Raw genomic sequence first — 20,165 nt, 5'->3', positions numbered from 1 at the left:
TATTTTCCTGTTGCGAACCGCCCTGGGCTCTTCCGATGAAGAGTAGTAGACACAGTTAACAAAACAACAACAATGGGGGTTCATTGGGAGAATTTCCTGCCTCATGAGAAAGCCTTTTTTCTTTTGTGCCCTAATCTTCTAGACTGTAAGCCTGATTGAAAAGATTGTGTTGTTTTTATTTATCTCTGGCAGCGAAGAATTGGGGGGGGGGGGGTTTAAATAAAATAAAAATGATAGTAAGGCCGACTTCCTGTATTTGGATTTTCCAAACGAGCTATTTGGACTATCCACCTCGGGGCCCCCAAACACCTTAAGTTGGGCCAGGTTTGCGTCTGCAGACACTTGAGTAACTTTTTTTTTTCTACTTCGCTTTGTCCACTCTTAAGAGAAACCTGCGTTTCACGTCCTGGGCTCGGTACGTGATCGAAGGGCGCCCTCTAGTGTCCCTCTGGGGCAACGACAGCACCACACACATACACCCCAAGCCCCACACACGTTTTCTTAATAAATCATCCAGGCAGCTCCAAACATAAGCCGGCCCTAGCGCCGCCGGTTCTCCGATGCCGTCTTCAGCTTTGCAAAGTTTGACCCCGGTTCGCTGCAGACGGCGGACTCGTCTCCTCCCTGAACGCGGCACATCCGGAAGACTCGGCGGGGGAAGGCTAGTCGGGGCTCCTGCCTCCTGCATCGGAAGCCTGTAAGAGCCGTGGGGGATTAGGGGCTGGTGGGAGGGAGTGCAAGCGCGAGAAAAGTATTTTATCATTATATAGAATATAACTCTGCAGGCCCTGGGCAAAGCAGAAGGGGGAACAGCTGCAAGCGTAATAGCAAATAGTAAACGGACCAGCATGGTGAATCGGCTCGATTGCAGCAGCAGCAGCAGGAGGAGGAGCGAGCCGTTTCAAAAAAGGATAAATTGCGAAGGGCCTGCGAGAGTTAGGAAAAAGTGCAATAGTCACCGCCAAGCCCTGGCTGCTGCAGGGGTTGGGGGAGGTAGGGCGATCTTTGTAAAGTATCCTTGAGCAGGGACCCCACCCCGCAAGGCCTGCTAGGATAGACGTGGGTGAGTCGGTGGGTGCATAATAATTATATACATTAAAAACTGCACCGTGGCACATGCCCTCTTATTGTGCATGCCATGAGAAAGTTACAGGGGTGCAAGGTTCTCTGCCATGCATAGCATGCACTAGAGAGGGCTGGGCTTTAAATATTGCAAAAAAATAAAAAAGGCTTGTGAAAAGTTTGGGCCCGGCAAAGGGGTTGGGGGAGGTAGAACATTAGGAAGCAGGGGCGTCCAGGGCATTTTTTCAGCCGGAACTCGCTGGAACTGAGTTCCGGTGTATTTCAGGTGGTGCCTTGCCATTATAAGAGAACAAGAGAGGCATTTGTGGTGAGTTCCAGCACCTCTTTTCATACAGGTGTTTGTAGGAGTGGCATATAAGCATTTAAAGGAGCCTGCTGTCCCTGTTTGTGACTGCTATCTTTGCATACCTTGAGCTGATAAGTCTATGATCCTAACCGCGCTTTCTAGGGAGTGGGTCACACCGAATTCAACAGGGCTTCGTTTTGAGTAGGCATGCTTAGCACTGCATTGCACACTAGCTTCAAATAAAGTGGGAGAGACTTTCCCGCCAGGTCAGAAAACAGAGAATCTCATACAACACTTAGCAGGAGTGGAAGCTACAATCTCCAGCTGTTGTCTTGTGGTCTTGCCTGTAGATAGAATGGCTGACCCTTGTCCCTGTGGACCCTCCTCCTGCGACTGCTTCGTCTCTCTTCCCCCGGCCTCTGCGGCCAGAGAGATCATATTTGGCAAGAATTCTGACCGGCCAAGGGATGAAGTCCAAGAGGTAGTCTATTTCCCAGCCAGAAGCCATGCCAAGGGGGCAAAGGTCCAGGTGAGCTAAAATCCAGCATGCAGTATAGGAGCATGGAGCTGCATTTGTGGGAGAGGGTTATGTTCTAGAAAGTAATGAGAAGTCACATCTCCAACGTATCCATTGCTGCGGTCCATCCTAAATCAGGGCACACAAACCATCCCCAATTACTGGCATATACATTCTCCATGAACAAAACACTTTCCAAGCAGTTATCAGGTTTGCAGGTAGTGCTAAGCCAAACTATGCTTTATCAAACTCTGGTTTAGCACACTGGTCCTCAAACATTTTTTTCTGGGCCACACTTACACAATAAATATTTTGCTCCTGCCACGCCAAAATTTCGTTGATAATTGGAAAACGAAAAGATCACAACTAGGATTGTCATCAGTGTGACCTGATGCTTTTTGTTCTCATTTTGAAATGATATCTATCCATATTCTGCAAATAAAAAACAATTGCTTTATACGACACTGAAATGTTTAAATGCTTGATTGTCCTTAAACCTTCCTACCACATTTGTTGTTATCTTCTGGCACATCAGTGTGGCTTGCCATACTTGTTGAGAACTGACGGTTTAGCATGAGCATATGAAGTCCATAGTGACTTTGCTTCTACTGCTTTGCTGTGCACTAGCCTATGGTTTGGCCTAACATGCCGTCTGAACCTGGGCTCATGGTTTCTCTTGCTCCAGACAAACCATGAACTGCAGCCAAGGCTTGTTCTTGTTTGCATCCCATGGTCTGTGCAGGTGACAAACCATAAGCTCAGGTTTGGGCTGTGTGTTAAGCCAAACCATGGATTAGCTCCCTGCAAAACAGCAGGACCAGAGAAGGAGCAAAGCAGCTGTGATATTCCCTCGAGTAGCCTGCACACTCGGCATTATGTGTGAATTGAGCCACTATCAGGAAAGAGGTGGCAGAATCTGTCCTTAATGCACTGCCAGACCTGCCGTTCCGGAGTCCTGTGTACCATTCTGGGTACTAATGTTTTAAGAAAGACGTCAGGAAATTGGAGTATGTATAGAGGATGGCAAGTTATGTTCAGGTTAGCACCTTGGAGCACAGCGAAGTTGTGTGTGTCCGTCCCTGTCCCTCCCCCCCCATTGAAAAGCTCTTTTCCCCATAGCTGTTCACATCAGCACAGCTTCATTAGTGTCAGATTCATTTCAGTAGGGTGCTGATGGAGAAGGGATATCTTTACCCTATGCAAAGATGCATTAGGAATGGCTTGAGAAACAACGCATTGAACAGGGAAGCGTATCACTCTGTTTGTGAGCAAAACAACAAAAATAATGAAAGTGCCAGCGTGGACTTTGGTTTCAAAGGCTGCCTTTCTTCCCAGTGCACATATATTGAAGTGGACCAGGTTGAGAAGACCCATGCGGTCATTCTCAGCCGACCAGCCTGGCTCTGGGGAGCCGAGATGGGGGCCAACGAGCACGGGGTCTGCATCGGCAATGAAGGGGTGTGGACCAAGGAGCCTGTGGCAGAGGAGGAAGCCTTGCTGGGGATGGATCTGGTCAGGTAAGAGGCGACATGTTGGGTGGCTGTGAATCATCAGCTTGTACTCAAGCTGTATTCTCTGCTCCTCTGTAATCGCATGGCTGGCCATGGGCATAGCCAAGATTTTTGTTAGGGAGCAAGCTTTCATTAGGAGGTCAGAATTTCAGATTTGTATTGATTTTTATTGACTTAGGGGGTGCAGCAGCCCCCTACCCCCCCTGGCTGCGCCCATGCTGCTGGCCCACATGGAGGCTGAGATACTGTCATTGCACTTGGATAAAGATGGTCTGGCCTCAGTTCTTGCATCTGTATAATGGGAATGACAGGGAACACCCTCTCAATAATTGTTCTGAGAATTGGTGAGCTAAGAAGAGTTACAGCACTATAAGTAAAGAGTTACAGCATTATTAGGTCCAGTCGTGACCGACTCTGGGGTTGTGGTGCTCATCTCGCTTTATTGGCTGAGGGAGCCAGCGTACAGCTTCTGGGCCATGTGGCCAGCATGACTAAAATGCTTCTGGTGAACCAGAGCAGCGCACGGAAACGCCGTTTACCTTCCCACCAGAGCGGTACCTATTTATCTACTTGGACTTTGACGTGCTTTTGAACTGCTAGGTTGGCAGGAGCAGGGACCGAGCAACGGGAGCTCACCCCGTCACAGGGATTCGAACCGCCGACCTTCTGATCGGCAAGTCCTGGGCTCTGGTTTAACCCACAGCACCACCCGCGTCCCTTTTTACAGCACTATAGTTGTTCATAATAGGAAAGCATCATCCCTGGTAGGTTTGAACACCTCCAGCGAAGGAGAGTTCACATTCCAAGGCAGTCTGTTACACGATTAAACAGCTGGAATCATCGGGAAGTTCTCGCTAATATTTAATAAAAAAGCTTTTTCTTGTAATTTAATCCATTGGTTTAGGGTCTTCCTTGTTGAACTGCAGAAAACAAATTGCTTCATCATCTATAATGACAGCCCATCAAATATTTGAAGGTGGCTATCATGTGTGTGTCCCCCTCTTTAATCTTTCCCCCCAGACTAAATAAGAATCGCAATAGCAAACAGTTGTAATTGGTGTCCTTTAAACCTGGGTCTCCCACAGTATTGGCGGTTATTGGAAACTTGTTTATTTCTGAAACCTTTTTAGTCCTGTTGAGTTACTGCAAAATTCCCGACTGGATGAATGAAAGAGCGTCAAACACTGTCTGATTTTTTTAATAGCGATCAGTCACGGTTTGCAAATGATCTTAAAAATCCCTGGTTCGCCTAAAAGCCTCTTTTTAAAATCTATATTGAGAAAATGTATTGCTTTTTAAAGAATACTGTAATAAGTTTGGTGCATCAGTTAGGGCAGAGGTGGTTAATCTGAGGGCTTTGAGCTGTTGCTGGACTACAGCTCCCATCATCCCTGACCAGTGACTATGTTGGCTGGGGCTCATGGGAAGTAGAGTCAGCAACGACTAGAGAGCCACTGGTCATCCATCCCCGAGTAAATTGGTTCACAGCCAGGTTTGCAGAGGCAGTAATGGCTAAATAATGTATTTCAGGCTCGGTTTGGAGCGGAGCAGCAGTGCCCAGGAAGCAGTCCAGGTTATAACAACCCTCCTGGAACGTTACGGCCAAGGGGGCAGTTGCAAGGAGGAGCCGACCCCCTTCATTTACCACAACACCTTCCTCCTTGCGGATCGCACTGAAGCCTGGGTTGTAGAAACAGCCGGGCGGTTTTGGGCGGCTCAAAGGATTCGAGGTGAGTGCATTGCAGAAAGAGATGACAGGACACCTTAGATCTTAACAGATACACAGAACTATCTGGCGTTGCTCTTTTGTGAACGGTCTGGGCTTTTGTTTGCTTACTTTGCCGAGATTCCTGGTTCAGATTCTGCTTTGAGAAAAGTTCAGTTCAGAACCCTGTATGTGGTTAGAAAGGGCGTCTCCACCCCCATCGGTCAGCCCAGACAAGGAGGTCCAGCTCTGAGGGCCTTCTGGCGGTTCCCTCACTGTGAGAAAAGTGAAGTTACAGGGAACCAGGCAGAGGGCCTTCTTGGTAGTGGCACCTGCTCTGTGGAACGCCCTCCCGTCCAATGTCAAGGAAATAAACAACTATCTGACTTTTAGAAGACATCTGAAGGCAGTCCTGTTCAGGGAAGTTTTTAATGTTTGATGTTTTATTGTGTTTTTAATATTCTGTTGGGAGCCACCCAGAGTGGCTGGGGAAACCCAGCCAGATGGGCAGAGTATTATTTATTTATTTATTTATTTATTTATTATTTTATTTAGAATGTTAGACTAGGACCTCGGATCTCCTTAGAGGTAAAAGGAAGTATATAATGTAATAAATAAATAAAACCTCGGGCTGCTGAGATGTATTATGGAATTGTATTCCAGATCGGTTAAGCCTTTTCAAACTTCCCGCTGGTTGAGCAGGATCTCCTTGTCTCTCCTCCCACCCTCCAGAAGGTGCCCGTAACATTTCCAACCAGCTGAGCATTGGTACCGACATTACCTCTGAGCATGCGGGCCTCAGGCAACATGCCCGGGACCAGGGATGGTGGAGTGGCCAAGGGCCGTTCAGCTTCCTGGAGGTGTTCTCTCTCACCCACCAGCCTGTGCGCATGGAGGCGGCCAAAGCTCGCTATTGTGCTGGCCAGCAGCTGCTGCACCAACATTCAGGTGTGTATCCAAAATACGTAGAGGTGTAGGGTTTTGGAAGCTTGGTTTTTTTGTTTTGTTTTGTTTTGAAATGATTTTTATTTGATTTTACAAATGCAAAGTTTTATAAAAGAATCCAAATACAGTGGTACCTCGGGTTACAGACGCTTCAGGTTACAGATTCCATTAACCCAGTGATAGTACCTCAGCTTAAGAACTTTGCTTCAGGATGAGAACAGAAATCGCATGGCAACGGGAGGCTCCATTAGCTAAAGTGATACCTCAGGTTAAGAACGGACCTCCAGAAGGAATTAAGTTCTTAACCCGAGGAACCACAGTATATATCCATATACAGAGTTTCCTCTGAATCTTGGAACTCCCACCCCCTCCATGGGGACCTATTCTAAACATTTAATACTACATATTCTTCAACCTTCGGCCCTCCAGATGTTTTTGGCCTACAACTCCCATGATCCCTAGCTAACAGGACCAGTGGTCAGGGATGATGGCAATTGTAGTCCAAAACATCTGGCGGGCCGAAGGTTGTCGATGCTTGTTTTATATCAATCCATATTATCCATGGTAATTGTTACGCTACAAGTGAAATCGAAATCTTGCTAATGTTTCCATCTGCTTACAGTGTTCTCCTAAATAACTAAATTTTTTCCCATTCTTTTATAAAGTTTTTATCCTCTTGGATTCTGGGTTTTCCGGTCAGTTTTGCCATCTCGGCATAGTCCATTTGCTTGGTTTGCCACTCCTCTCTGGTAGGGACTTTGTCTTCTTTCCAGCTCTGGGCCAATAACATCTGAGCGGTTGTTATTCCATACATGAAGAGTCTTTTCTGCTCCTTTGGTATATCGGTACCTGTAATTCCTAATAAAAAAGCTTCTGGTTTCTTAACAAAGGTTATTTTAAGCATTTTTTTATTTCATTATATCTCATCTCCCAGAAAGATTATTATTATTATTATTATTATTATTATTATTATTGGCTTTGTGGAGGGAAGCGTGTCCCATAGAGACGCTTAATGTTGGTTCAGATAGTCAGAAGTACAGCCCAGCTGGTCATGTGACCCCACTGGGGTGGCAGCTGGAAATGCCAACATCCTCCTGGTTGCCTAGCAAGCATCACTCAAGGACGACCCAGAGAACTTAGCATTTGGTTTGCAGCCCCATAATGTAATGTAACAGATCTATTTAAAGTTGTGGTTTTAGATGTAGGCCAGAAGATCTATGCGGTAGTACAGTCGTACCTTCGTTTACGTAAACCTCTGGTTACATAAACTTCGGGATGAGTGCGCGGCAAACCCAGAAGTATTTTACCGGGTTTTGCCATGCGTGCGTATGCAAAAGCAGTCTGCGCATGTGCAGAAGCGGTCCTCGGGTTGTGGAAACCTCGGGATCTGACCAGACCTCCGGAACAACCGGAGGTACCACTGTAATGGATAGATCTCTCTTTAATGCTGGCATCAGATTGCGAGATTGGTTACCTTGAGACTCCTGGCTCTCACGTTTCTGCCCATTCTGTTTGGTGCGGTGGTTAGGCGTTGCATTTGGGCGTAGGGGAACCCACCTATCATCTGGTGCAGAGAGAGTGCTTATGAGGACATGCAGAATGCCTCCCTTTGCCCTTAACACTCAGGAACCTCACCTAGTCCTTCTGCATGTCGGTTTGGGTGGGGCAGAAATTAGTCAAGAGGAAGTGACTCTTACACAAGTAATAAGGCCCTGCCCAGGACATTTTGGCCCCCGATTCAGAAAGTCCAAATGGGTGACCATTTTCCAACACGGCTCATGTGGGAAACTTTCCCAGTGGATTGTGCCCAGTTGGTCCGCCTGCCTCCCACTTCGCCACGCTTGACGGTTCCCCAAATCTGTCCCCTTGCCTTGGCTCCATAGTAGAGCAAGCCTCCATCAAGTATTTGTGAATTCTGACACCCTCTTCTTCTGGTATCGGTACAGTTTCCCATCTTCCTCTTTACTGATGTGTAGGGCAGATCACCGCAGAGACCATTATGACTATCTTGAGTGACAAGGCCAGTGGGATCTGCGTCGATTCGGAAGGTTTCTGCACCACGGGAAGCATGGTGTCCGTCCTGCCGCAGGATCCTCACCTGCCTTGCATCCACTTCTTCACGGCCACGCCAGACCCTTCCAGGTAAGCCAGAAGCTCCTGCTTCCTTAAAATTGGTGAGTGCACCTGCTAAGTTACAGGAGCCCTGCTGGCCAACCAGAATAGCTATTGGAAGTGCATTTGTTATTTCAGGTGAGTTCCTTATTCCCCAGTAATTTATTGGAATGGGAAAGAGTTTTATTTGAACAAAATAAATGCACCTTTTACACTTACTGAAGACCAGTCTCCAACCAATACATAATCTATGGAACGAGATAAGCATGACATAATCTGAAATTATCTTTCTTGTAAAACATTGTTTTCTCCCACCAGCCTTGAGATACTTATAATGATATGGTTGTGAGAAAGTTCATCCTGTCAGTATTTTATGCTTCATTTAATAGGTTCCCTTTTCTGCAGGACTTTCTGAAATATGCTTTTTTTCCAGAAAGCTGTTTTTTTTTGCCCTCTAACAAAGGTATAGGACAGGTGATACTGAAATTAAACAATGAATAAAAGGAGTACAGTTGTACCTTGGCTTCCAAACGCCTTGGGAGTTGAGCATTCTGGCTCCCAAACGATCAGAAACCGGAAGTGTTTTCCAGTTTTCGAACATTCTTTCGGAAGCTGAACATCCAGTGGGGCTTCCGATTGGCTGAAACTCCTGCAGCCATTCAGAAGCTGTGCTTTGGAAGCCGAACGTTTCGGAAGTCGAACGGACTTTGGGAATGGATTCTGTTCGACTTCTGAGGTACGACTGTATTCAAAAATCTTTACATCTCAAATTAAGTAAAATGGCAGTAAATCAGTGCGGACTCTTCTCAGGAGATGAGTGCGATAACCCTCTCCATCAGGTGCTCCCCAGCAACTGTGAATCAGCAACCATGCTGCCTCTAAAACTTGGAGGTTTGCATGCAGCCATCCTGACTAGGAGCCACTGGCAGCCTAATCCTGCATGACATTGTCTCACCGTATTTTAAAATTTGTCCAAGTTGGTGGTCACCGCTTTGAGCATCAGAAAAGCAGCACATTGCATTGTTGTTTTAATTGTTTTTAGCTTTTTAAATATATAAATCATGTTGTCATGTTCATATGTTCCCTCTGTGTTTTAGGGGAACTGTTTGATTAAGAGTGTCGGGTACATTGTCCAAATCCTCTCCTCTCTCCTGCTCGGCAGGTCGATCTTCAAACCCTTCATCTTCGTTCCCAACGTCACTTTCTTTCACCAAGTGCAATCGCCGACCTTTGGCGACAAAGACCCCGTCAGGGAGACGCCCAGGTTTCAGAGACGGGTGGACCGACGGCACAATCTCTACAGGGAACACCAATTAGTCCTGGACACTATGGACCGCAATGAGGTGAAGCCCTGAAGAACCACTTGCAGTTACTGTAGATCGGGGCTGGGGGACTTATACCACCTCCCGATGTTGTCGGACTACAACTCCACTAATCTCTGGCCCTTTCCCCCATGTTCTCATTCTGAACTCTTTCCTCTAGCCCAGCTCCTTGTCACCCAAACTGACTTGGTTCCACTTTCCATGTTCTCTGAACTCTGCTCGTTGGCTGCCTTATTTCTAGCTCTCTCTTTCCGTCCTCCTTTCTGTCTCCAATCACTTCCTTTCTCATTGTTTTTATTAAAGATTTTTGGGTTACAAAAGTACATCACAGTCGTACCTTGGATCCCGAATGCCTTGGTACTCAGACGTTTTGGCTCCTGAACACCACAAACCCGGAAGTGACTGCTCCAGTTTGCGAACGTTCTTTGGAACCTGAATGTCTGACTGTGCTTCTCTGGCTTCCGATTGGCTGCAGGAGCTTCCTGCAGGCCAATCGGAAGCCGCGCTTTGGATTCTGAACCCTTTGGAAGTTGAATGGACTTCCGGAACGGATTCCGTTCGACTTCTGAGGTACGACTGTACATCATCTCTGCTTTCAGATCATAAAGTCCTTTCTACAGAACGCCTCTAATCACTTTCCACCTGCTATTCTCCATTTCTTGTTGCTCTTTGTCTTCCCTTCTCTTTACCACCCAGCCAGTGTTTGAACAGCCCTGACTGGGGATGTGGTCCCACCCAGTTGTAGCTCCAATGCATTACCCCAGCTTTTCATGAAACCTTGCAGGTGAGCGAATTGGCTTCCAAGTCCGCCTTTCCACCCCCCAGATGACATCAAGCATGGGTATTGAGGGGCGGCATCCGCCATGCCAGGGATACATGACAAATGAGTTATGGCAACACCCTAAGGTCCCCATAATTAATGCCCCGTTCTTTCTCTCTCCCCCCCCCCCAGCATGAGCGCCAGAGACTCCAAGAGATTATGCGGAAATTTCAGCGGCAAGCCCTGGAGGCCATGAAGAACCTGCTGGCAGGCTCCTTCACTCTGAAACCCCAGGAGCTGGCTGACCTCTTTTATGACTGTGTGGTCACAGAAATCAAGTTATATAAACAGTAAGATCCCTATCAGGGCAAAGAGATCGAGGTTCGTTCCCAAGACCACTGAGAGTTCCATGTGTGAAACAAAACCCTACTTGGATTATATGATATGATAATGCTGCACCTTTTTTAAAAAACAAAACCTTAAAATTGTGGAGTTGCCATAGGCAGCCTTCAGAATTCATTGTTGCTGCAAGAGTGAAGACCACAGGCATGGTTGCGGCTTTGAAAAGTTCGTGAAGGCTGGTGGTTCTGAAATATGGAGCAGCCTCTGCGTCTTAAGGGCTACAGACAAACAAGTGAAGTGGGTAGCTCTTTAGTGCACTTCTGGAACCTCCAACTGGCTACTGTCAGAAGCAATGAAGTAGAGCGAGAGAAGACATTTGGAATTGTTTGGCCTGAGGTGCTGGGGACGCGCTAGATAGATCTCAGTCTGCAAGATAGATGGGGCTCCCTTTTAGTTTTGTCACTGCATTTTTGGTTTGGAGGGACCGAGAAAAATAATATGGGGGGAAGGGCTGTGTTTTTTTTCTCTTCTAAAACAGAGAAACAGTCCTTCGAATTTTAACATCTGTCTGAGATTTCCCAAACATTTTTTCTTAAAACGACCCGAGATTCCAGCAAATGCTACCAGTGTATTATTGTAGACACAGCACTACAGAATAACCTGTGAGATATATATTCCTCTCTTCTGTTATGGATGCTGCAATCCTGATACTATTTTTTTTCCAAGCTCTGTATCCTCAGCCTTACCACTGTTCTCAGTTGCTGAGATGATTTGGGATGGAGCTGCCTTCTAAACAAATATCCCGTCCCAAACCTTTCAGAGGTTTGATGGTGCAAATCTGTGATTAATCTGAACCTGCATATAGCACAAATACACTGGGGAGATGACGCAGATTGCCTTTAAAAGGCATATGCAAGGTTTCAGACCTGCACCGTTATTTTGTTTCCTTGCCAAGTTTTAGGCAGCTCCAAACTCTTAACAAGGAATTCTGAGCGGCCTCATAACTCTATACTTCCCAGGAATAGGTTTCACAGGTAAGCCGGTTTTCATCAAGTAGGTCAGAATTTCAACAGGCACAAAAAAGCCTTCCTGCATGTCCTTAGGAAGGAGCAAGCCCCATTGGCCTGAGTAACCCTGCAACTGGCCTCGCCGCTTGCACCCTTCACTTAGAGGAAGTACTGCCTAAAGGTTTCAGCAGAGGGCCTTTGTCAGTTTTCGGCCTCCTTGCCATGCCCCTCCACACTTAAATGATGGATAACAACCCATCTGCTGATTAGATTCAAAGAAGTATTGTATTTGTTTGACAGAATAAAGCAGAAATTAAAAACGAAAAGCAAAAGGATGCACTAATCATTTCTTTACACCTTTGTTTGTGGTTTTCGTTACACCAGACCCCTCTCCCTTTGAAGCTTTCAGCTGTGTTGGACTTGAGCCGCCAGCCTTCCCCTTTGAGGCTCTTGGCCCCTTTTTGGGTGTTGGGTTTGCTGTTTTCGAAAGGGTGGAAGGAGGGTGGTGGTGATGATCACTTTGGAGCACGCTCTCCTCCGGGGCTGCGGATATTACTTCTGGTGCACCGAATGGCCAGGGCGGCCTTTCGCTTGTGTTGAACACCAGCTCTCTCAGATTCTGCATCTGCCTCAGCTCCTCCAAGCGGTCTTCGTATTCCCTCGCTTCCTCCTCCCTCCGCTGGGCCGAGTGGGCTCTTAACTCCTCACGGAGGTCGGCAAAGAAGTCTGCCAAATGAAGAGGATATAAGTAAAAAAGCAGGCCCGCTGTGTCTGGCACTAGATAAATGCCTCCCCGCCAATTCCTTTTCCTACTGTCCATTCTCAGCAAATGTGCAGTGGGAATCTATGACTTACCAGGGGATTTTTTTTTAAGGGCAACAGTGTGTGCACTCTTGGCCAAAAATAATATGAATTATTTGCAATGACATGGAGTCTGCATCATCCAGAAGACAATTGCTCGAGAGGCGTGGGGAGCTCTGTGTCGGCAGCTCTAGGAATGGGCACAGAGTGTTCCTTTATGTGGGGATGACTAGTGGAACCCCACAAGTTTTTGTCTAGTGTGCGTCACTGGAACGACTGTCCTTTTGGCCTCGGAACCAGATCAGGCAGGAAGTTGGAGAGTCGCTCAGATTTCCTGCACTTAATTATCCCAGGGACATGAGGCAGCTGCTCTGCTGAAGCTATGGAGTGCTGGGTCTGGTCAGTCCATAAATGGGAAGACCCTCTGGAAATGCTACGTAGAGCTCCATAACAGAGAGAAGTGACATACTGTGTATAAATGTAATGACTGTTAATAAACTTTGCTTTATAAACTTACACATAGCATCTTATTTATTAGATTTATATACAGACCGCCAAAAATCTCAGGCCGGTTCACAAGATGAAAACATTTTAGTTATTCACCAGATAAAAACATTTATTTTGTTGAAACCAATAAAACAATAGCCCCTTCCCTCCCACAAACACATTTAAAAGGCTGTAGAATATTAAACAGCCAAAGGCCTGGGAAAAGAGGAACATTTTCACCTTGCACCTAAAGTTCGGTAATGAATGTACCAAGCGAGTTTCCCTGGGGAAAGCATTCCACAAATGGGGAGCCACTGCAGAAAAGGCCCATTCTCCTCTTCTCCCCCCCCCCCAATTTTTAAAATTAATTTTCACAAAGACAAACAAACACAAATCATAATCTTATTAAAAATTATACTTATTAACATTGTTAAGTGACTTCCTCGCTTCCCCTTGGTTGAATTTCCATGCATATCCATTTAACGGTTTTCCAAATCACAGTTCTTATAAAATTTACCTTTAGCTTTTAACATCTTTCAGTCTTTTCATTTTGAAATGATACAAATGGATTCATCACTTAACTTATATAAAATCCTAAGCCGATTAGTTATCTGCAAGTTATTTCCAACTAAGAAAAGGCCCGTTCTCGTGTTACCATCCTCCAGACCTCGCGTGGAAGAGGCACCACGCAAAGAAGGTCCTTGGTCCCCGATGTTCCTAACACCTAAAACCTGGCCTGGAAACTTTGGGGGTACCTTTTTCTACGCTCAGAGATGTAGTGAGATCAGACCAATCCTCGTCGCTGTCTTCTGAACTGTCCTCCTCCTCTTCTTCAGTTTGGACGGTGTCTTTCTGATTGGGAACACCCTGCGTATCCAGTTCTTTCAGATGGGGCAGAGCTGCCAACACACGCTCCCTTGGGAGGGCCAGAAGGAAGCAAGAATTCTCAAGCTGGGTGTCAAACAAAACAACTCCCATCTTCAAAGCCCATGGCAGCCCCCTGGTGAGGTGGGAACAGTTGCTAAAGGAGAGGCAAGCTTCCTAGATGCACCCATTTCTTTGGCACTTGAATGAAGAATCAGACACAGAGGCCACCCCGCCCCCCAAATAGCTGCTAGAAGCCATGCTGTTTTGCTTAGAAAGCCCTGCCACCACTTCCCACATCTCCCATCCATTCTGATCCTTCCCTTGACTTTTTCTTATGGTACTGTGCATGGAAACCTCCATTCCTGCAGGATACCCAGGCAACAGGCAGGCAGGTCCCAGAGATGGGGCAGTATGCCAACACAGGGAACCGGATTGGGGGGTTGCACTCTTCATCCCTCACCTGTAGGTTCTACATGGGTAGGATGCACATGCATAAAGCTGTTGGATGGGATATTATGCAGGAGCGTGGATCGATTCTTGGCTTTACCTGTAGCTGTTCTGCTTAGTGCATTCGTTTCCTGTCAGGTCAAGGATCATGAGGCTCCGGGGCAGCTCATCTGTACAGAAAGTTAGGCAGAATCGGGGAAGCTGATGGGAATAAATGCAAACTGGATACAGGATGCAGGGCTGGCTTACTCAAGTTTAGCACATGAAGCAAAAAATGGGGGATGAGCTCCTTTTTTACATGGAGCAGCTGCCTTTCTGGTACAGTCAAACCTTGGTTCTCGAATGGCTTAGTTGACGAACAAATCGGCTCCCAACCACCAAAAACCCAGAAGTAAGCCGGGTTTTGAACATTTTTTGGAAGCCAAACATCAACGTGGCTTCCGCTTGAGTTCAGGAAGCACCTGCAGCCAATTGGAAGCTGTGCCTTGATTTCTGAACATTCTGAGAGTCGAGTGGACTTCCGGAACGGATTAAATTTGAGAACCAAGGTACCACTGTACTAGCTTCTGAGGCTAAAATAAGGGTGGCAAACAGGCTAAAATAAGGGTGTCAACCCAGCGGCAAATTCACCTGCACAAGAGAATTTGAGTTGGCAGGGGTAGTGGATTTCATGAGGGATTTTGTTTTGTTATTTATGCACAGAGTACTCCTAGTCCAGTGTTTTATTAGTCAAATTGGCTGGATAAGCAGCTGGCCAGTTTGATTTAGTCTTAATACCCACCAGAGTAGATGGATGGGTGAGTTGCTTTCCACAATGGATCCCAGGAGACTTGATAGTCCACAAGAGAGTATTGCAGGTGGTGAAACCGGGTGTAGGAAAAGCTTTACCTGTGTCCAGTGTTTCAATGCGGTTCTGTGAGAGATCCAGAAACCTCAGCTTCGGGAGACTATGGAGGTTCTCCACTTGGCTAATGCGGTTCCCGGCTAATGTCAGAAAACTGCAGTTGCATGAGAACACAATAGGAGATGGTGAGATCCAGGAGACCAAAGATGACTCTGCCTTCTAGAGAAGGGGAACTGCACACTGAAGCCGTGATTTACTTCTCACTGGGCAGCAGGAAAGAGTTGTGATGCAACTCTCAAAGCCAGATGCAGTCAGCTTCTTTTCCCTTCACTCTCCTTTATTCGCAGCATTGGTTTAAAATTAGCAATGCACTTCTGCTCCTCACAATTAAAACTCCCTGTACCTTTGCTTATCATGATGGAAGCATAAAAATATCCCCTCCACAACGAAAACCAGCACACCAGAGAGAAGGCCTTTAGCCTATATTCTCTTTATGGTGGGAATAATACCTCTCTGGGCAGGTCAACACCATACATTTAAAGAACATTTAATGCACATTTTGGAGAAGCCAAGTGCTCTAAATGTGCATTGAATGTTATTTAATAGGAGGGGGAACTGTATTTCCCATTATTCTTTGGGGGAAGTCACGTACTTTAAATGACCTTTGGGTGTACTTTACATGTATGGTGTGGATCCTCTAACTCATCTTTGGTTGGCCGCCTTATCTCCTCCAACTCTACTCCCGGTTGTCTTCTGCCATGATCCTCCTATGCATCACAGCCTTCCCTGCTCTGTTCATCGAACTACTTCTTATTCCTCCTTCAGGACCCACTACGTGAATAAAATATTGACTCCCCAGTTGGCTTGATTTAGAAGCGGTTGAAATTATCTAACTTCCGCACAAAATGTCCTTTTAGAGGTAGGTAGGGAGGTTGGTAGATAGATAGATGATTGATAGATAGATAGATAGATAGATAGATAGATAGATAGATACAGATGTACTTTGGAAGTCGAACGGAATCCATTCCAGAAGTCTGTTCGACTTCCAAAACGTTCAACTTCCAAAGCACGGCTTCCAATTGGCTGCAGGAGAAACCTGCAGCCAATCGGAAGCTGTGGAAGCTGCACCAGACATTGGGCTTCTGAAAATCATTCAAAACCCGGAACAATCACTTTTGGTTTTCGATCGTTCAGGAGCCAAAACGTTTTAAGTTTACAGGTGTTTGGCTTCTGAGGTTCCACTTTATAATGTTGGGAAAACAAGTAATTTTACTTACGTCAAGTTTGGAAAGCAGCTCAAGTTCTCAATTTTCTCTATTTGGTTCTAAAATGAAATTAACATTAATCAGCTTCAGAACCTCTGAATAATGGAGCCCATGAATACACACACAAGCAATTTTTCCTGCCTGTCTTCTTGGTTCAGTACGCTTCAACACACAACCAAACTTTTTCACAGTGTCCTTGAACTTGGCCCAATACCTTTCTCCTGGGATGCTTCTGTACTAACTGACCAGGCTTTGACAGAGCCCCATCTTTTCAAGAGAATGTTGTTGTATCATGGCATTTAATGGTGTGGTGACATATTTTACCTGTTGCAGGTAGAGGCTGTGGACCTGCTCTAAACCTTGCAGATTTGCGATGCAGCTAATTCTCTCTCTGTCTAGCCGGAGGGTATGAAGAGAAGTCAAGGCTTGGGATCTAAAAGGAAGAGAAGTTTATCAGAAATCAGCACCACATCGTCTCTCCTTCCAGCCCTGAATATTATCACCATCTGAATGAAAGCTCAATGCATAAGATACTCACATACTCTCTGGGGACTCTTTCTCCACTGAAATGTTCAGGTTCCTCTGAGCAATGAGGGATTTCGTCATACTCACTCCTCCTATGGGGAGATAACTTCTGTGAGTTATCTGGAAGCAAAACCACTGGAATTCCCTTTAGATTGCAAAGCCAGGTGATGTTTAGCTAACAATTCACTTGAAGTGCCATATTAGACAAAGGGTAGTAATAAAAAAATAAGCATGTCTTCTAAAGGCTCAAATTGCTTTCTATTCATTGACTTCATGATGCTCTAGGGTTGTCCTATTTTGAAGAGCAAAAAAGAGGACACATCTGCCGACTTCTACATTTAACTATGGCTTGCTATGACGACTCTACCCATGAAAAGAGGACATGTCCTGGAAAAACAGGACATATGGCAACCCTATGCAGGGATGGGCAGAACGTAATTTGTAGTTCAGCGTTGAAACTATTCCTTTTTTAGTGGATCACCTGGCACCTGCTGGTTGCTGGGATTCTGCTAAGGAAGCTTATGTAAGTGGACTTTGATGTGATCCATCAAGGCTCTGACTACATTCATATGGTTTTAAGGAAGAGACTGAGTGCATATTTGCATATTCAGACACTTAACATTGATTAGTTATGCCTGTGTATTCTCATGTAAAAAAGAACCAGAAAAACTGACATCAGCACATCCCTCCATTGGTTGGCAAGACTGAACAACCATCTTCCTTTCTCCTCTGAACAGAGGAACATTGTTCTCAAGACCTGTTCTCTGAGCAAATGCAGCAGTGGTTGGTGTAGGTTGACATGTCTCCACCATTTTGTAGTCCTGTCTCAGCCATTTTGTGCTATCTCATGCTCCCATGGAAGCCATATTGTGACTGGCGCCCATGACACTTTCTTAAAATCCCAAATGTTCCACAGCTGCTGCCCAACATGAACCATGATTTACAAGATTGGCAGCAACAGCAGCAGATACATTCTATGCCTGAGATATTCTTAGTCTCTTGTTAATTACGCCATTTTAAATGTGCATTTTATACTTCACTTTTTTTAGCAATGTTTTCTTTTGAAATATTATTATTAATTTGTTTGTTAGCTTTGCTGTGTTAAATGTGCATTTTGCACTTGATCTCCTTTGTAATGTTTTCTTTTGAAATCTTCAAAACAACACTTTTGTTTCCCATTAATTGCATTGCTTCAAATGTATGCTTTATATTTGACTTTCTTCTGTACTGTGGATTGCTTTATTTGACATTTTAATGTAGGTTGTAAACCGCTTTGAGGCTTTTCCCCTTAAAAATATAAAGTGGGATAGAAATTAATAATAATAATAATAGCCCTATAATACAATGCACAGTCAATCAAAAGGATTCTAATTTTCAAGTTCACCTAGTTTTGCGCATTAGCTCTTACATGCCAACTTGTTTAATATTTATAATGGAAAGCAAATAAGATCTAACAAATTATTAAGAGCAATTGGCACAGGAGAGTAGCTTGAGTGCCCATAATGCTGACAAATGAAGTTTTACACCTGCTGAATTTCTCCTCCTCCCCAAAAGCCAATCCTACACAGATATAGTTGTGGATGTCTATGTAGAATTCATCTTGCGAAAGGCTGGACTGGATGAATCCCAAGCCGGAATTAAGATTGCCAGAAGAAATATCAACAACCTCAGATATGCAGATGACACAACTTTGATGGTAGAAAGTAAGGAGGCATTAAAGAACCTCTTAATGAGGGTGAAAGAGGAGAGAGCAAAACATGGTGTGAGGCTCAACATCAAAAAAACCAAGATCATGGCCACTGGTCCCATCACCTCCTGGCAAATAGAAGGGGAAGAAATGGAGGCAGTGAGAGATGTTACTTTCTTGCACTCCATGATCACTGCAGATGGCGACAGCAGTCACGAAATTAAAATACGCCTGCTTCCTCGGAGAAAAGCGATGACAAAGCATCTTAAAAAACAGCATCTTAAAAAGCAGAGATATCACCTTGCTGGAAAAGGTCCATATAGTTAAAGCTATGGTTTTCCCAGTAGTGATGTATGGAAGTGAGAGCTGGACCATAAAGAAGGCTGATCGCCGAAGAATTGATGCTTTTGAATGATGGTGCTGGAGGAGACTCTTGAGAGTCCCGTGGACTGCAAGAAGATCAAACCTCTCCATTCTTAAGGAAATTAGCCCTGAGTGCTCACTGGAAGGACAGATCGTGAAGCTGAGGCTCCAATACTCATGAGAAGAAAAGACTCCCTGGAAAAGACCCTGATGTTGGGAAAGATGGAGGGCACAAGGAGAAGGGGACGACAGAGGACGAGATGGTTGGATAGTGTTCTCGAAGCTACAGTGGCGTAGCGTGGGGGGTGCAGGGGGGGCCGGCCGCACCGGGCGCAACATCTGGGGGTTAGGGTTAGGGGGCGCAAATCCACGGGTTAGGGGGCGCAAATTACTTGCCTTGCCCCAGGTGCTGACAACCCACGCTACGCCACAGAGAAGCTACCAGCATGAGCTTGACCAAATTGCGGGAGGCAGTGGAAGACAGGAGTGCCTGGCGTGCTCTGGTCCATGGGGTCACGAATAGTCGGACATGACTAAACAACAACAAAATGCATATAACACACAGAGAACCAGAGAACAAGACCCCCTTTTGGGGTTAAGGCACCTTCAGACACGATTACTCACCTCCTGACATCACTGATGGAAAGGGTCACCAGCCGGGATACCTTGACCACACGACTCCCAGCAATGCAACAGGCCTATCTATGCTGAGTGTGAGGCACCCTGGGAATTTGTGGTGCTGTGAGGGGGGATGAAGGGAACCTGAAGCAGCTACAGTTTGGAAATCTCCATAGCAACCGTTCGGAACTAGTGTCAAGGTCGTCCTGGCAACAAGCCCTGGGAGCGGGGAAGGGGAGAAACGGCCTTAGCAGCAGACGCAGCAGCTTGGAGGTTGCCTAGCAACGGGTGGGAAGTCGCGGGATCTCCTTAGCAACAGGCAGAGAGGGTGATGTGGGATTCCCCTTAGGAAGGCGTAGAAGGCTTCCCTTGAAAGTGGCCGTGCTGCAACTGCGGGAGGGGAGAGAGGAGGGTGATTTGTGGGGGTGGCGCAGTGCCCTTTCGGGCAAGAGCTTGTAGCAGGATTCTGCCTAGCCAGGAGAGTGCATGCATTGGGGTCTGTTTCTCCTGAGGGATGTTAGGCATCCTTTGCGGGACATCCTTTGCAAAGCCTCAAAGGCTTGAGAAGGGGGTCTTCCGAGTTGCACCTTGAGGAGAGGGGAAGCCCCAGTCCGAAGTAGGCCTTAAGCAACACCTAGAGTGGGGGGGGGGGTCTTGAGGAAGGGTCTCAGC

At 46.0% G+C, this 20,165-nt stretch overlaps 2 protein-coding genes across 6 annotated transcripts; one reads left to right on the top strand and one right to left on the bottom strand.

The window, feature by feature from the left end:
* Nucleotides 1-247: 247 nt before the first annotated feature.
* On the top strand, nucleotides 248-11,922 carry SCRN2 (secernin 2). Of its 4 annotated transcripts, none has more exons than XM_083708796.1 (8): nucleotides 252-697; nucleotides 1,724-1,898; nucleotides 3,222-3,403; nucleotides 4,928-5,127; nucleotides 5,835-6,050; nucleotides 8,024-8,189; nucleotides 9,322-9,502; nucleotides 10,434-11,922. In XM_083708796.1, the coding sequence occupies exons 1-8, from the start codon at nucleotides 561-563 to the stop codon at nucleotides 10,593-10,595; spliced, it is 1,419 nt and encodes a 472-aa protein (XP_083564922.1). In that variant the 5' UTR covers nucleotides 252-560; the 3' UTR covers nucleotides 10,596-11,922. The 4 variants fall into 4 exon arrangements, with proteins under 4 accessions (XP_083564924.1, XP_083564922.1, XP_083564923.1 ...); XM_083708797.1 differs by having other exon boundaries at nucleotides 489-697; nucleotides 1,720-1,898; XM_083708799.1 differs by lacking the exon at nucleotides 1,724-1,898 and having other exon boundaries at nucleotides 583-697.
* LRRC46 (leucine rich repeat containing 46) lies at nucleotides 11,857-19,639 on the bottom strand. Of its 2 annotated transcripts, none has more exons than XM_083708859.1 (8): nucleotides 19,500-19,639; nucleotides 16,839-16,917; nucleotides 16,625-16,733; nucleotides 16,313-16,359; nucleotides 15,080-15,189; nucleotides 14,292-14,412; nucleotides 13,633-13,793; nucleotides 11,857-12,316 (listed from the first exon to the last, which is right to left on the bottom strand). In XM_083708859.1, exons 1-8 carry the CDS (start codon nucleotides 19,507-19,509, stop codon nucleotides 11,934-11,936), a joined length of 1,020 nt encoding a protein of 339 aa, XP_083564985.1. In that variant the 5' UTR covers nucleotides 19,510-19,639; the 3' UTR covers nucleotides 11,857-11,933. The 2 variants fall into 2 exon arrangements, with proteins under 2 accessions (XP_083564985.1, XP_083564986.1); XM_083708860.1 differs by having other exon boundaries at nucleotides 14,292-14,361.
* Between the last annotated feature and the right edge of the window lie 526 nt (nucleotides 19,640-20,165).

This window comes from Podarcis gaigeae, assembly GCF_964106915.1.
Source record: "Podarcis gaigeae genome assembly, chromosome: 13".
In the NCBI taxonomy this organism is placed as follows: Eukaryota; Metazoa; Chordata; class Lepidosauria; order Squamata; family Lacertidae; genus Podarcis; species Podarcis gaigeae.
The sequence above is the reverse complement of the archived record's forward strand: the minus strand, read 5'-3'. Positions and strand labels throughout refer to the sequence as shown.

Coding starts and splice junctions, on each gene's coding strand:
- SCRN2 (XM_083708796.1), top strand. CDS start 561: ATGCCGTCTTCAGCTTTGCAAAGTTTGACCCCGGTTCGCTGCAGACGG. Junction 1,899..3,221: donor CCAAGGGGGCAAAGGTCCAG/GTGAGCTAAAAT, acceptor CTTTCTTCCCAG/TGCACATATATTGAAGTGGA. Junction 8,190..9,321: donor GCCACGCCAGACCCTTCCAG/GTAAGCCAGAAG, acceptor CCTGCTCGGCAG/GTCGATCTTCAAACCCTTCA.
- LRRC46 (XM_083708859.1), bottom strand. Junction 14,413..15,079: donor CATTGAAACACTGGACACAG/GTAAAGCTTTTC, acceptor TCCTGTATCCAG/TTTGCATTTATTCCCATCAG. Junction 12,317..13,632: donor ATCTCTGAGCGTAGAAAAAG/GTACCCCCAAAG, acceptor TTCATTTGGCAG/ACTTCTTTGCCGACCTCCGT.